The 17441-nt window shown below is 43.1% G+C and overlaps 1 protein-coding gene across 3 annotated transcripts in view; it reads right to left on the bottom strand.

Annotated features, from left to right (window-relative positions):
- Positions 1-17441, bottom strand: part of ERG (ETS transcription factor ERG) — a 147820-nt gene that overhangs the window by 25932 nt on the left and 104447 nt on the right. For 2 of the 3 annotated variants that reach the window (XM_050903843.1, XM_050903852.1), the window contains one exon: positions 7789-8006. In XM_050903843.1, coding sequence (XP_050759800.1) covers positions 7789-8006 — 218 coding nt within the window. Of the gene's footprint in view, positions 1-7788; positions 8007-8276; positions 8298-17441 lie in introns of those variants that run through there. The other variant, XM_050903861.1, reaches the window with a different exon arrangement.

The following is a 17441-nucleotide window of genomic DNA, read 5'->3' as shown; positions in this document are numbered from 1 at the left end:
TAATCCCCCATGTCTGTGGAATGTCTGCTGATTTTCTTGATTAGCATTATTGGGCTGTGAGGTTGATGGGTGCGAAATGGCAAGCCAATGATTAGCCACTTTTCTTTTTCTTACTCATCTTCTGCTTTGTCTTAAAATGCTATTCCCAAACTTTAAATACTGAACACACCCACTGATACTACCCTGATCAAAATAAAACACCTACTAATGAAGGGGGAGAGGAGAAGACTCATCTTCAAATGCGCTGGGTCAGAGGCAACCTACCTACTGACAGTGCCTGTGCTGTGCCAGCCTGAGGGAACACCACAACCACCGGCTCTAAACGCTCTAGACACAGTAAATACTGTACTGGAAATAAAGCAGTAACGATAGCAATAGTCATAAATAATGACAGTGATCATAACTCTTGCAGGGTCCTACGTCATTGTTTGAAGACTAATTTTATATTTCGCTACCCATATGAGAGCTTTTGATTGCTTAGCACTTTTGAAATTCTGGCTATCCTCATCTCCCTCTTAAACTCCTGAAGCTAAGCACACAATTTAAGCATCAGTGGTCAATCCAAAATGTAACCAAGCCAATTATGAATGGACACATTATCCCAGAGTGGAAAGCTTCTTAGCTAGCACCTGCCAGCCCAGCGCCCCGCAAAAAGCTGCAAAAAAGTAGCTACAGTAGCAGTGAGCTGGGTTTTTTTTTCTCCTTGGCAACGTTTGCCTCAAGAACAGAGAGAAACCATGCACACACACACACGCACGTGTGCGTGCGCACACACAAATGTTAAGCTGCTGGATTTTCAGAGCGAAGAGGAACTTCTTGAAGTAGTCACACATAAAACCCTCCATGGAGAAAATCCTGAATTTGCAGTTTTTCCAGTTCGGTCGGCAGCCACTCCACCAACCACCCAGTCAGTGGGAAAAAAGATTATCAGTCTGAGATAACTAACACCACATCTTTTTACCCAAGATTAATGCTACTTTATATAGGCAGCTCCAATAAGTGCATTAGGAAAGTCATCCTTTTAAGACAGATCTCCCAGCTTTGCTGTGGACTGATGTAGGGGCTGACTCAAGCCCTGTTGGGGACAGAGGAGAGAGTCCCATTGACTGCCATGGGTTTTGGACCACGTTTGTTGTTTAGTCTGAGCTGAGGTTTACCAAGAATACCAGGGCTGCATACCGGTGGTACGCCACCAGATGTGGAAGGGATGGCACTGAGCCTCAGCCACGGGGTTGTGCTCCAGCGGTGGAAAAAGCCATGCCCTTCAAAAACAAGTGATGTCAGGGTGATTACTGCAGACCAACGCTGTTTCTCCACGTGTTGGAGGCAAGCAAGGTGTGCAAATGCTCTAACTAGATCCACCAGTATCATACGACAAGACTGGAGCATAATGCAGAGGCGCCTCATCTAGCTTAAAGCACGTCAGCCTGGATCCTAGAAGCATGATGGTCCTGTCGTGGTGGCAATACAGAGCTCCATATGGACGAATGCACCCTCCTTAGTGGCTGGGCACATCAGCTGGCACATGACTAGACTGCGCAAGGTACCTCAAGTGCTACCCATTCAAATTTGCTGGTTTGTATAGCACAAAACAGCTACCACTTAGGAGACTTTACATCAAGGGGAAAAGAAAAATACAAACAAAAACTTGAGGTCACTCTGGACTCTGAAAAGTCCTCCTGTGTGTCAGATGCACTCAACCCAGCTAGTACAGAGGCTCTTTGATGAAAATTTAAAACAGTAACATGCAAAGAAAAATGGTATTTCCCAAAAGAACCAGCACAAAAGATGCATTAAGTGATAATTTCATTCTCAAATGGTTTTTGAGTAACAATTGGTAGCACTTAAATCAACATTTTGCACATGATTAAATCTTAATGACAACTAATTATTTCTGGCATTTCTTTAAAACTTCTGTATCAGCGAAGCTGATGTTGGAAAACTTCTGCTGTGCTTTCACTGCAGCTAACTTTCAAAATGTTTTTTCAATGAAATCATCACGCTGCTCACGGCAAGTGAAATTTATCTGTGGCCTGAATAAGACTCTACGTTCCACTTCAGCCTCCCTTAAAAAGATTGATTACCTACAAGTAAATGTAGTTCTTCCAAGCTACCTTTGTATAGTCACACCCATGGGCATGGTGGAGTCCCGCGGGTGAGTGTATTCAGAGAGCACTGAGCAATCCATGGATTTAAATGTTGTTTAAGCAGTACCTAGGGCCTCATGAGAGCATTTTCACAGGAGTGAATTTCACCCTAAATGCATAACATGAATTGCATTCATTCATTGTAATAGAATTGCTCATACTTAATTTGGTAAAACATGTGAAGAACAATAAACAGAAAAGTAAGTAACAGTATGACAAATGCAATCTCCAGATTTATATTATAGTGCCTCACTATAACAAGGTGAATCTTTTGGTCTGACTCAAGAGCAATAAATAGCAGGAAACAGTATTATTACATTCAGGTGAAAGATTGACTATGTGGTGGCACAAAAGGTCTCATTAGATTTATGTATCTGGAAGAAATATAATGGCTGTACCAACATAATGGATTTGAAGAAACTCAATTTGATACCACCTGTGACAATCTCCTTTATATACGCAACAACAGCAAGGTAAATGACAGCTTTAATTTCAGCTTTTCTTGCTTTATTTAATTTAAGGTAGGCCCTTAGGCTATACTTTCTGGTGCTGTGCCGCAGGGTTTAGCTTTAAAAATACCGTTACTGTTAAAGAAAACTGTGTGGCTAATCCCTCTGCAGCACACTGAAAATAACCCTTTAATTTAATTCTAATGTTATTTCTTCAGTATTCACAGGAATGCCAGTTCTGAGACTGTTATGTTTTGAGATTTAATGTAGGGCAATTATAGCCAAAGTATATCTGGGGAAAGTCCTAGCAGAATGAGTACATTTCTGCTTTGAGTGGGTACTTAATTGTTGATGTGTAAGGGGTTCAGTACGCTCCTAAAATTTTATGCTCCCTTCCAGACAACAGAATATATGGCCAGGAAGCAGTCTAACACAGTGAGAAGGGAGAGCTGGACAGCAAAAAACTGCAATGCTAACTATTCTCTGGTTAGCACTTTGTGGGGTCTGGTACCCTGTTTTGCATCCTCTTTACACCGTTTTATTCAGACCCAGGCTCCCACATAGGAAGACGATTACAGAGGATACTCTGGAGATCCTAGAGGTAGCAATTCCATGGCTCTGCGACATGGCTGTGGTATTTTAGATTCCTTTGGGACAACCCAGATTTTAAAGTGGGTGTAAACAGAGCAGGTACAGTTTTACTAAAAATGAAAAGCAGCTCCAAGCTCTCTAGCTACTGCATGTGTTAATTTTTAACATATGAAGCATGTTTAAGAACTGAGCATTTCATTTAAGGAAATAAATTTATAGACTGCAAATGAGCAGGGTGGGGAAGGCTTCTGCAGAAAAGAAAATGCAAAGTAACCTACAGAATGGCAGGGTACCACTAATCTGCGCATATAAAGTGTGGCTGATATTATGTATGCAATGAACAGCAGATAATTTGTCAGGAAACCAGTGAAACACCAACATACAAATGGCAAAGGCCTAGTGGGACTTGAGGAAGCAACAAATGGTTTTCAGATTTGTAGGAGATGCATATATTGCACTGACCTGTAGTGACTTCCATATTGACAGTACTAATCAGTATCATATCAGAATATTTGATATGATTACTTAGGAATAATTTATTACCGATAAGTAATTTTGTTTTATGCAAGACTTGAGTGATACACACTTTTTTCTACAACTGGCAGAACTATCACATACTAGGAAGCATTCCAATTCCCGAAGTGTAATAACACTATACATATTATATACACACATGTATGTGAGTTTTAGAAATGCCACAACGTATTTATATTTGTTACTTGGCAATGTTAATTCTCCATTGAAAGTGTAATATTAAGATCTATTTTTTCAGGCATGTTTTAGGCCTTATAAAATAATAGTTCTCTGATGAAATAAACAGTGTATTTTAATTACAATAATTATTTTTTTATTTTTGTGTTAAGTATAAGCATGCAATATATGCATGAATTTTTTTTTGTTCTGTTAATCTACTCTTTTTTTGGTAGTCTGCAAGTGATTTTTTTTTTTTTTATTTTTCAGCATGTCATGTCTTAGGAATTGCAGTGAAGTATGAATTTTCCTTGTATTCTCCAGTTAGCAACTCTGCATTGCTCTGTCAATAGGGGAGGCTGTCAAATCAAAGATTAATAAACAAAACCCTGCTTCCAATGCTGCAGGTTATTTTTAATTCAATATAGAAAGAATTACATTTCTTCCCATTATATTTTCAGCCAGAATGTGCCCTTTAGAAAGCCAGTGTTCTGATCAAAAACATTTTGCAGTTCAGAGCAGTACCTTCTACAGCCTCTTCCAGCAGCGTAGCCCGTGTGCCAGTTTACACACTGGTTCATATTGGGAAAGAACAGCCACCGCTGAGCTGTTAATTTTCTAATGATGGCCACATTAAGCACCTCTGAGTGATGCTGTCCAGGGAAAAATGAAGAACTTAGTCTTCATGTGCTGCTCAGTTGATGTGCGCTAAACTCCAATTCCAAATGATGGAGTAGGTAGACCTAATGCTATTTTTTTAGAGAAGAGGCACACAAAATTGTGTCTTTTCATCTCTTTACTTCTGTAATGGTGGCAAAGGTGGTCAGGATGGTGCAAAAGTGTGTCACTGGGGTTCCAGGTGCCTTGGCAACTCCTGGGTGTCACATCTTTATAGCAATTAACAGTTCTGCTGGAAAAGTATGAATCGAAATTATGCCTCATGACTAATCAAAAAAGATTGATTTAAAGACAGTTCCCCAATACTCAGATTATACCTCCTTGCAAAAGTAGATGCCTGTTCTGCTAGTAACAGTGCAGACCATATGCACAAACGTTTTATGCAGACTGTGCAGAGAACAGGATACCTCTGAAGGAACGGCAGATAGGTCTCTTCTCAAAGGGCAACTCAGGAAGCCGAAACCAGCAGGCAGTTCCTGTCTATTGACTGTGCAGGCAGCCAGAGTGATCACCCAAAGTGATTCAATGCATGCACACACTGATAGAAAATAGCATAAAGGAAGGAGAAATGATAGGCATTATGAAGATATGTCCAAATAGCCTGTTTGCTTATCCATCCCTGGAAAGTATTTTGAGTTCACATATACAGGCGAACATACCTTAGATTGGGGAGACATGGGCAGCAAGCTCCCCCCAACCTGAGCGCATGCTCCCAGCCACCAGGCTGTAAAATATGCTGAACACGAGCCTGCCCTGTCCTGCCTGCTGAAGTTGGGCTGCCAGGCAGGCAGCAACACGTGAACTGCGGGTTCAGGCGAGAGACGGGGAGCCTAACTCCAGCCCTGCAGCTGGGACGCTCTGCTCCAGTGGCTGCACTGCGGTTCCCCGCTCCCTGGGTTACTTCTGTTTTTATCCAACGACAGCACAGCCCCCGGGAGAGAAGCAAAGGCACTGAGCACAGGATCTCTCCCAGCTGCATGCCCAAACACACATCCATCGACAACGACACTTTCAGGCCTCTCTGGATAGCAAGGCACGGCTTGTCTGCCTTCCCAGGCACCCCACAATAACAGGGGTGCCTCAGGGTGCCTGGTCCTCCCTGGACCAAGGCAGCCTCTGCAGGAGCCAGGTGCTTTAGCTCCTGGAGATGTCTGTGTTCCCAAATCAGGGCTCCTACCAGTCTCTACTGGTTTGGGGCATGCTGGTGTGTGACAGCACATTTTCTACACCGTGCTTTCACTCACAGGCTATACGGGTTTGCCTGGAGACCCAAGTTAGCTCATCTGACTATGGGCAAACATTTTGGTCTTGGTAAGGGTCCTGACCTCCCAAATCGGAGTATAATCCTTACCAGGGTTGCTAACAAGGATTAGACAGGACAAGGTTTCAGCTAATAAAAGACAGTATTACTGCCTACAGTTTTGTCCTTAAACCATCACAGCAACAGCCAAATATCTGTGATTCACAAACTGAGCTCTAATATTCAGGCTAGTTACTATTTCAGGAATCCAAGACAGCAAATTCAGGATTCTGGCTTGATTATTTTAAAAATGTGACTGACCAACAATTTCAAATGGATCTGTATCATCTAGACTCTTCCTTAAGATCTGGGAGTATGTCAAAGCAGGAGTCTGTCTATGACTGACTTTACTTATGTATAACATTACAAATTATTACCACTAATCTGAGTAACAATTAACAATAATTATCTACTCTAATGCACTTTATGGAATTTACACTGAGAAAAACTGTGATCAGTTCTCTTACAGAAATGCCAGCACAAATACTTAGAGGTAATTTTACAAAGCAGGTGAAACTGGTTTTGAATTAATACTCCATTTGTGATTATATCTGTACATTTGCTTAGCACAAAAAAAGTAAAAAAAACACCTCACTAAAATTGATTGTGAATAAGTTCTGAATAAGTAGGCTTACAAGATGACTTCCCCTAATTCTTTGTACTTCAGTTCACCGTTTATTTCTAATCTCAAATCTTTGACTATTCACTGGAATTTCTGATTTGACTTCAGCACAATTTCCATCCTTACCAGTGAAAAGTGTAGGTGTTTGAAGCTGTCAAACCACTTGGCCCTGCTTGTGGTGCTCACCACATTAGCACAGCAAGTGTGAACAATAACCACAGTGCCCATGGCTGAGGTTTTTCTCAACAACTGATCCTGGGAGACGAGATTAGTAGGCAGGTGTTCGTGACAGAGATGTGAGGCACAGTCTTCACTGGTACATCACCAACAATAGTGAGCAACCGACTCTCTGGACCTCTGTCCTTCAGCAACACCAAAGGAAAACTGTTTTGACAGTCAGGCATTTTAAACAGGAAAACACTTGTTTGGATCGTTTCCTTGAAAAAAAAAATCTTCATTGTGCTTTTTCAGATGGAAGAAATCTCATAGAGTGCTCCTATGCTTGGGAGAGCTACCAGTCAATATCCACAAATCCACTGCATTACTCTTTCAGCTTAATCAATACACTTCTTCATAGCGACATTCATTAAAAAAGTCCTGAGACAACAATTAATGCACTGACACACTGTGGCTACTGCCCTTTGAGCTGAGTAATTTCTTTTCCTGTTCCTTTCTAATCCCCTGCTTGTCTCCAGACATATGCTATTTCTTCAGCGTGAGCTCTTCTTAAATCCAACTCCACAGTTATGCTTTTTGGCACTATGTTTACAGTAGATATAAAAGTAAAGATCAATAGTTCACTCCCTCTGCCATTACAATAATGTACTTCCTATGCTTCTCTCTTTGGTTATATTTAGAGCAAAAGCAACTGCCCAAATTAATGTATTTTGACAACTTCCATTGAGTGTTAGATCACATACACCACGCCCTTAGATGGATCAACGGTACTGCCCCAGACTACAGCAAACTCACATTTTGCTAACTTTAGTATATGCTCTCTCACTTAACATGCAATGCAAGTTCACATCCAAAAGTTTCCACAGTCAGAGGAAACACAGAAAGGTATTGCACAAGCTCATGAGAAGACTGTGCGGGTAGCACCATTTGAGACCCTCCATAACACCTGAACGGGGCTGGCAGGTGTGACTCACAATGTAGGGGAGACCTGTAGGCTTCTGGGACAGCAGCTGGTGGCCAGGTGGGATACCTTGGGGCACCTAAAATGGTGCTAGATTCACAGATTTAGACAACTGAGCTATATCCATCAGAAGAAAAAGCGTACTTGAGCCACGGTAACACTGGCCTTATTACCTTGACCCGTTAACCTGGTTTGGGTTACACTCCATCTTGATGGTGACTCTGGCCGGGGGCTGCGATAACCAGTCTTGCTGGGGAACACGCGGACTCATCTTTGACGTCTGCCCATATTCACTGGAGGAGGAGGCCGTCATCTCTGGCTTCGCAAGGTGGGGCGATCCGTAGGCGCACTCAAACAAGGACTGGTCTTCACTCACCACTGATAACGCTTCCTGCAAGCCAGAGAAGAGAAGTCAGCGTGACCATGTTTCAGAGCAGATATTACAATATCCCCGAAGGAAAAAAGCGCTTGTCCATCTCACAGAAGATGAACAGCCGGTCACTTGCTTAAATGCTCATTACTTTTTAGGCACACCACTGCTGTCAGTGGAGGTGAGGACTCATGGTGCCAGACACACCGTTAGCATATGGCTGGAAGACAGTCTCTCCCCTGGGGAGACCCTTTCCACCAGCGGCTGAGAAGATGCACAAACACACGCTACCAAACACTTAGGAATAGTGGCCAGGAGCTGGGAGGGAGGGGAGGGCAGGACGGGCAGCGAAGCTCGGGCCTCTGGCATCCTAGGTAGGGATGTGGAGGGCCAGATCTGCCGGGGGTGTAAGCAAGCTGCCGTTGCTGCTTTAACTGCCCCTGTAAGGAGCAACTGAAAGCCAGGCCTTGCTGACTCACTGGGAGCTCCTCTTCCTTCCTCTAGGACCCAGGCCAAGTCCCTTCTGGACAGGGAGCCGAGACAGCTGGGCACAACTTCCAATCCAGGGACCCTGCTCTTTCTGCCGGCATCTGCTGCCAGCTTTGGCAGAGGTGCCCACCACCAGCCCCGAGAGGACACCATGCCCACCAGCTGCCTCTCTCTTTCATGGCAACCCTTCCTGGTGGGCCGCCTGGCTTGGCATCCCACTCTGGCGCTGTGGGAAGGGCTTCCCCAGCCACCTTCCCTCACCGTGGCAGCACTGTGGTTATGGCCCCCAAGGGCGGCAGGGTTCACCAGGCCCCTCGGTGGCGGGGCAGCTGCCATCGCGGCTGGCTGGAGACCGGACAGATGCCAGAGGGAGCAAAGGCCAGCCTCTCTCCCCACCACCACGCATTCGCGTTGGCACCAATTCCTTCCCCACGTTATCTGGAGCCAAGTCATGGGAGCGAGGTGGTGCCCAGGCCCGCCTCACGCAGGCAGCGTGTCTACTGGGCCCATCGGGAAGCTGCGCGAAGGGCTGATGCTGTCAAAGGGACCCATCCTGCCTGAGCCGAGGCTCCGCGGCCACAGGAGCCAGTCTGGGCTCCCACCCTCCCGTTGACCCCCAGCATCGCACAGGTTCGGGGGGCCACCCTTCCAAAAGCAGCCTTCCAAGGAAAGCCCCCCTTCTCCAGGGGCTTCTTAGGGTGAACATGGGGCATAAGGGTGTAAATGGACAGTAACCCAAAGCACACTCCCTCCTCCCACCCTGGCACTATGGCTCTGCCCTGAGACGAAACAGAGCAAGGGTGCAGCCTGGCACCTCCCCACCATGTGGCCCCTGCCAGCAGCCGGGGAGCAAGCCCCAGCACCGGGCTGGCAGAGGAGGCTCGGCACACAGTGCACCAGATGACAGCAGCCGTAGAGGCGGCCAGCTGGCGATGGCTGGAGGCACGGGGGCCAAGGATGGGGGCGTGGGGGGTGAGCCCGAGCCAGATTCGGGGCAGGGTGCTCTGCGCGCAACTGCACCCTGACAAGGCAGTGTGTGTGGGCCCGTGCTGCTGCCAGCCCTGCCGCTGACGGCCGACGGGAGGACAATAAAACCGCATGGCCCTGTCAGCAGAGGAGGACGTGGTGGAGAGGGGAGAGAGAAAAGAGACAGAGAGATGGGAGTCCTCTGGCTCCGGGAAGCCAGGCGGCTGCCTGCAGGCTCCTACCTTCCCCGGCTGCTGGAAGAGGGCTTTGCACAACCTCCGGCAGTCACATGCTGCCCTAAAGATCAGCAGTTGTATTTGTTCGTTTTAAGGGGCTATACATTTATCATTCTTTTTATTTGCCTGGTTTGTGAGCCCTCAGGTTGCACTCTATTAATATTCATCGTTTTCTCTGCAACCACAAGGGCTGGAACATCACTTTCTTCTTATTACTTCTCATGAAAATTGAGATCACCCCTTAATCTCTGGACTTGGGTAATGGGATCTCAAGCAGCCCTCCAAATGCCACGAGACTCGTGATTGAATCACTAACACTAACACTTCCCACCACAGGCCAGGACACAAAATTCAGACAGCGATCTGCACCATTTCATTACTGCTTTTCAGATGTCATTTGAGTGCAAAGATCACCACCAGGCTATCACCATTAATATTAACTCCCCATTTAGCACCCCTGCTTTGCACACTCTTCCGCCAACCTGTGCCCAGCTACCGAACTGCTGCCTCTTAGGTCTCTGGGGGTATGAACATGCTTCTGCGAGACAGAAGGGATGCCAGAATAACACCTCTCCTTTTTGCCATGCCTCTCAGAATCCTGTGGGTCTCTGGCCTGCTAGAAACTGCTACTGTTGGTGGTCTGAAGCTTTTCTGACAAGCCATTTCTGGGAAAGCCTGCAGACGGCTCTTGCTTTTCCAGGAGGTGTGGGGGGAGATGTCCCTTGCTCCCCGAAGATTGCTCCCTGGCTACGCTGTGCTGAGAGGCAGCAGGGGGACTTCATGCGCTTGGATAGTAAAGTAGCAGGGATCATATCACAAGAACTAAAGAAAGAAAATGTTACACTGGAAGGAAAATGAAAACTTCTTTCTCAGCAGTCCATGAGTGTTTTTCACAAAAAAACCACACACAGCCTGGCCAGGCGATCACAATGCATCCCATGCCTGAGACTATTTACTGCACAGTTCCCTCTTTTCTGCCCCACTGTAGAGCTAATACATGTAATGAATAAACATGTAAAGAAATGTTAATTTTGGAAGAGCTACCTCCAGTAAATACATGAAAGCATGAATTATACAGCAGAAAGCAGATACAAGATTGCAAATACAACAGGCAGAATATTATTTTACCCTGTAAACCATTTACTAATACACCTTTTCAAAACAGGCATCAAACTCTATATAACAGATACATTTCTCATCCTCCCCCACCCAAGTGAAACAAAGCAAATTTATTCTGGTTCCTATTAAACTTGACTTCACCTGATGTAAGTTAATTTATGAATACTTAGGGTAAGTATAAATGTAAACAAAAAAAATACAGGTTTTCTATTTATTGGCATTACTAATGACGGTAAATATTGCTTGTCTATGGATGCCTATTATGTTGCACAAAGAGGGAAAGTACACACATTTTAACTTCCTGAGGTGGACAGCAAATGCTGGAAATATGAGCCCAATTAATAAAGGTTGCGTGAATATCTAGAAGACTATGGCAAAACCAAGACAAACATAAATGAACCCAAGAGACAGACTCAGACTTCACGTTTCTGGAAAAAATGCCTAGTTATACATGGACCAAAAAAGCTCAATTTGCTAGCTAGAGTTTTGTTCTGATTTAATAGCAAACACTCATCTATACTCCATCCTGCTAGTTATCAGTTAGTGCACACTGACAGGTCTGTAAAGGCTCTGTAGGAATAACTGAGTTACTGCAAGCTTCGCACACTGTCCTTACGTGGAAGGCTTATTAATGTGTACTCTACGATAGCAAGTATCTCTGACATTTTACTCCGAGTCCTCACTCATCTTTGCTGGCCTGTCTTGAAAGACAGTAGGACATGTATCACCCCTCCCTTGAGCACATTACAGAAGCTGAACTGGCCATCTAAGCTTTTGCATAATTTTGAGGAGTCAGCATAACTAGAGAATGTGGTCTAAACTAGAATTAGTCTTACTTCCTCTTTAACCATCTTTTCTCTCTTCTTGCACATAAGTGAGATTGAGGTTTCAGTGTGGGAAACATGGAAACTATGTTTAGCATCTGTTCTGCTACTCCTCCTGTCAGCCAGGACTCAGGCAGTCATACCGACTGTCCTCTCCTTCAAATGCAACCAGGACCATTGACGACAATTTACCAGCAACCGCTACAGGTGATACATGTGGTCCTTGCATATCCTCACGCACAGGAAAAAGTTTTCTGCAACACACGAGTGGGAGTTGTGTCCAGGGTTGGCAACTGCTGCCTGCCTTCCTCTCAGTGATCTTAAAAGGTGAGGATTTCTGGCCCAGGCTTTTCTGAATCCGCTGACCTTGCGAGACGCAGTGATGCTGAACAATCTGAGCTCATACAACCTGATATAACCTCATATGAAACTCATACTGTGGGAAAGCATAGAAATAGCATGAAGAAATATGAAGCATTTCTCAGCTATACAAGAATGTCTGATAACTGGCATAATTTGGTATCCCCAAAAACAGATAGAAAATGTCCTTCAGCTGCTTCTTGCATGCATCATTTCGTCTTTCCTTGATTTCTCTTTACTAATTAAAGTCTTCAAGCCTTAACTCTATGTAAGCTGTGAAAGGAAGACTCTAACAGCAAACTACTGTACTGAACAGCTGACAGAAAGCAGTATGGGTATTTCTTTCTTAAATACAGGGACTTAAAAATGTGCTTTCTGCTATAATTCTAAATGCAAGCTCCTGGACCAAATGTAATATAAAAATTGTCAGCATTCACCATCATGAAGAATAGCCGCATGGTCTGGCCACATATAAACGTAGACAAAACTATTAATACTGACAATGTTTGGCAAGGGTTTTTTACATATGGATGCCAGTTCTATTTCTAGTAAATACTTTTCATTACTCATTTATGTGTTAATCTTTTTTTTCCTCATCCATATTAATGCTGTTTCTGGAGCAGTTTGGCAACATCAAGCAGTAAGTGGGATAAAGCAAGGTAAACATTAATAAATATTATAAAATAGATGCATTGTAAGACTCCTTTCAATCTTGCCAAGTTTTGTACCTTTATGGTAATAATTTTAGTAGAGGATGTGTCATCTTCCTGGATTTCACATGACAATAACATATTCTCATGACATCTCAGAAATGAAGCCTTTCATTTCTAGTAACCAGTGTCTGGGGTAATGTGATATGAAGAAAGCAACACATACTGCTTACAGTGGCAGGTGGGAAAGGTCTTTCATGCAAGTCTGTGAAGTAGAGCTGTTAGTAATATTATCTGAGGTCAATATTGGACACGGATTTTCTGTATTTCATCTTCCTTTCTCCACATACTTCATCTCATGACGTCACCAGCAAAACATAAGTATCTGTTCCTTCATTAAGATTTTTTCATTTTTTAATCGCTTGTACTGTGAAAAACCTGGCTTCTCACTTGGACTTTCCGTACTAATGATAAAAGAACAAAATGTCTTCTCTATTTGGTTTTGACTTATACTTCACCGATAAGTTAAAAAAAAAAAAAAGAATAACAGACTGACAAATTTGTAGAACAATAGGTACAACAACGCCTTTAAAGTAGGCATAAAGTTATTAGGACAAAGGTGTTTACTTAATCAAATGCAAGATTACTTGGCCTAGCAACATGAAGTTACAGGAAATGTGATTGAAGTAGTTCCCATCATGAGAAGTATATGCAAGCTGACCTGTCCTTTATATGCAGTGTCAGGAACTAAGGACAAAGACTTTTCTTCCTAAAGCTTGATCAAACTTAAGAAATGGTTAAAGAAGACAATAAGGTGTGCAGTTGTCTAGCATCATTTGCTTGTGCTGAGGGTTATCGGGGAAAAAATACTGCAGCGGGATCTTAAAAGACTTTGGAGGCCATTCTAAGCTGGCAATGCTTTTTCTCAAGTTAATTCTGATTAGGGAACATGCTGGCTTGTGCGTGAGATACATTTGTGCACTCTCCCTCCATGTCATCAACCCAGCTTCCACTTTAGACATGACACCATTTCCATTCATTTGTACAGCAATCAAAATGAATCATGTCTCCAAGTAGTACACTCATTGTATGTGTGTGTATATATGCATATCTCAAAATATTCAGCTCTGGTTTTTCCATTTCTTCAAATACTTCTGTGGTTTATTGCTTAATCCCTGTAACAGAAAAGGTTTAGTAGATCCTTTTTATCCCCATTGGCTATCCAAAATCTATCAAGTGATTTGCTGCTCAAAAAAATGCTTCAAGAACTTTGAAAGTCAAGAACTTACTGGCCAGCACTGTCAAAATCCTAGCAGGCAACAGCACACCAGTACGATGAAAAACATTGGCCACAAACCAGTAGGACACTGGGCAAGAACTGTACTTAAAGAGGAGGATGCATGAGGAGACACAAATACAGCAACAATCCTCGTCGTACGCTGAGAGATGCTGCAGACAGTAAAATGCATTTATTGCTTGTGGAGTCAGCACTCCCACACTCCAAAACAGACCTGTTACCCTTGACTATGAGGGACTTGCAATAACACGGCAATTGAGAACTTTTAATTAGCTTTGCCATATATCATTGCATTTATATAATTATTTTTTGACACCAGTTTTATGATATTTCTCCTCTTCAATGTAAACAACTTTTACTTCTTCTCTAATCTGATTTCATGATAATACATATGTAAGCACAAGCTTAGACCTCCACGCAGCCACAACCTGTTCAGACATAGGCTGTTTCCTATCACTTGTCGGATGTCTACAGTTGGTCAGAAAAATTAATTCTCTGTTCTACGAAGAATTCTGACATACTGGGACTTATTTTTATTTTAAATTAGACAAAAAGCTGTTATATGAAAACTTTCACCAAAACATTTATTAAAAGGATGAATTGTAACACACTGATGTGTGTTTTGCAGATGTTAAAACATTCTGATAAACAGTTACATTTGGAGACGACCTGCATTTTCTGAGGGAAGATTGTTCTGATTAAGACCGTGCAATTAGCTCTATTAAGTGTTTCCATGCCGTTTTTCACTCAGTATCCCTCATATACCTGATAAAATTTGTTATTGAAATTGTGTGCAATCGAATTACGTATAATTGTAACTGAAAGAAAGAACAGGTGAAAGTGTGCAAGAGGGAACACAGTATGCGCCTTGGTACAGCCGCTCCAGACTTTACCAAATCACTCTCCTTGCTTGCTACTCTTCTTTCTATTCTTCCTCAGGCTGCATCTTCTGATGCTCTAGGAAGCTGTTTATCTGGAGTGAAAGCCTAATTTCAAACAGGCCAGGAATGTCATTTCCACATGGAACAGAGAGCACACGCGAGGCTGGACACCAGAACCTCGCAGAGCAGCGGGCAGTCTTCCAGTCTGAAACTCCACTCTGCTCCACTCACGTCTGCAACAGGCATCACTGCACGATAAAGCAAGCTGTGGTTGAACTGCTTAAAGTGCTTCTAGCCTAAATTTGCAGTCCTGCTTTAAAGCCAAGTCTTTGAGCCTTGGATTCATTGCATCCAGCAATAATCAGTGAAACAAAAGACAAACGATTGATGTTTTAGCCTTGCTATAGCTTATTAATCATGATGCTCTTACAACTCTCTTCTGACGATTCGCAAAAGAAGCGGTTTCGCAAGATATTCAATATGGTGTGTGGAACATACTGGAAAAGGTTACTACTTAAAATGCAGTCACCTGTGTCAGGAATTGCAGCACACATCTGGAATATGTTTTCTTTCTAAATCTCTGAGTCTTGGATTCATTAGATCAGACAAAAATCCACATATTATATTCATGAGAGAGTTCAGGAACAACAAAAAGCCTTGGCAAGTACAAGATAAGAAAGACAGATGTTGTCCTCACCTCCACCCATGAGAATCTTATTGCCAGCTCAGTTAACATACTCCACCTACTTGCAAAGAGCACTTGGGTAGTCCATGTTAATCCAAACACAGGCCCGGTGCTGCCACTTATCTGGTATCTTCACCTCTTGCTGAGAAAAATACAAAGGATGTTTGGCAGCAAAGGAGAGCCACTGCCACAGTCCCACTTGAAAAAAGGAATAATCAAGCATCCATCAAAATGATGTTATGAAATTGCAGGCTAGATTAATTTCTGGGAAACAGTAGCAGATGTTTAAGGACTGATCCTGCAGCTCTCTGTGTAAGTCATTCTCCTGGCTTCACTAGGACTAATAATGTGAACAGAGGCCTCATGTCTAAGCCCAAAGGTTTAACATTTTGTGTCTTAATGAACGAATTCTGAAACATTATAAATTCAAATGTAGACTGTGGTGCTTTATCATAATTTCTAATATATAGACTGTCATTCCTGAAATGTCAGCAAACCCTATTTTTGCCCAAGCTATTTTTGTCACCTCCTTTCATCATAGGGTAATATTTGTAGCACAAGGCATTCAACTCCAGGTCTCCAAGCGCTTCATAAAATAAGAAAAAAATCACCGTTCCACTATTGCAGATGGGGAAACTTTGGTAAGAATGACTAAAAATGGGTCTTGGCTTAGAAAACCTATCTCCCTCATGCCAAGCTCTGCACCGTATTTGGGACTACCCTGCATCTCACACACTGAAATTATTACACTGAGTACAGCTGATGAACCACTAACTTCCAGAGATCAGGAAGTGTCCATGAGCATCTGATTTAAAGAGCTGCCGTTTCACAATCAATTATTTCATCTGCAGTCTTTATCTGACAGTAAAACGCAAATGAATAGTTTAACCCCAAACCAAGAGCTAATAAATGGAAATAGGAAACTCCTTCATACATGTCACATGCCCTGGACACCATCAAAGCAACGCAGTGGGCTTGTTCTAATGCAGTGATGAAAGCCTCCATCCTGCATCTGCTTCAGCACATGTTCAACGGCCGAGTGACTTCAAGAGGGGTACGCTTGGAAGCAGCTCTGCCCATGCACAACCACCGAAGAACTGCACCAGGCTTCTGAACCAAAGCGGACCTCAAAGTTCACAAGACTCTATCAAAAAGCCTAGGGAATAAAGCAGACAATCTAGTGCAATATAGTGATGAGTCTGGTTCCGTTTTTCCTTCTGCATGAGCAGAGTGCTGGTAAACTACTTGAAGGCTGAGGCAACACCAAGTTTTATCTACTGCACCAGTAGCTGAACGAACAGGGTTAGGTGGCTGCAGGGCTGGGCCAGCACAATGATCGGCTGGGCTCAGAATACATATTCCTGAATGATTATGTCAACCTTAATTCACCAGTGCTAAAAACAATACAATTGTATCCTGCAGATTGTATATTGTATAAGCATTTTTAAAGAAACTGTAGCTTTGTATGCTTATTTTAGCACTTCCATCCATATAAAGAGCTGTAACACTGAAGTTTGAATGACTATTTTTTCAGTCAATACAATAGACTTTTCTTCCTTTTCATCTTGATAGTATTGTCAATTATGAACTTTGAAAGCTCAAAGTTTTTTCCTCCTTCATGCTGGGCTGTTAACTTCTAGGGCTTCAAAATGCCTAGAAAACTGGGAAAACTTGGATATAAAACTCCTTTTCATTTCTGCCTCAGCCCAGGGCTAGCCTGTTGCTTCTACCTTGCTTTTCTAGTATAGGACTTTATCAATCTAAAGGAGCAGCCAACCTTCTACTTCGATAAAAAACATAAACATCTGGGGTTTTTTTCAGCAATCTTTCAAGCAAAGATTTGTTTGGCAAAACAGGTGGCAGGTTTGTAAAGTGGCCTGCCGCCCAATCGGAAGTGAACTGAGGCTGCATGCCACACCTGCTATGAACTTTTGCTAACAGATCAAAAT

Source organism: Gymnogyps californianus, chromosome 1 (genome assembly GCF_018139145.2).
Source record: "Gymnogyps californianus isolate 813 chromosome 1, ASM1813914v2, whole genome shotgun sequence".
Taxonomy (NCBI): Eukaryota; Metazoa; Chordata; class Aves; order Accipitriformes; family Cathartidae; genus Gymnogyps; species Gymnogyps californianus.
Note: the sequence above shows the minus strand (reverse complement) of the source record. Positions and strands in the feature narration are given on the sequence as shown.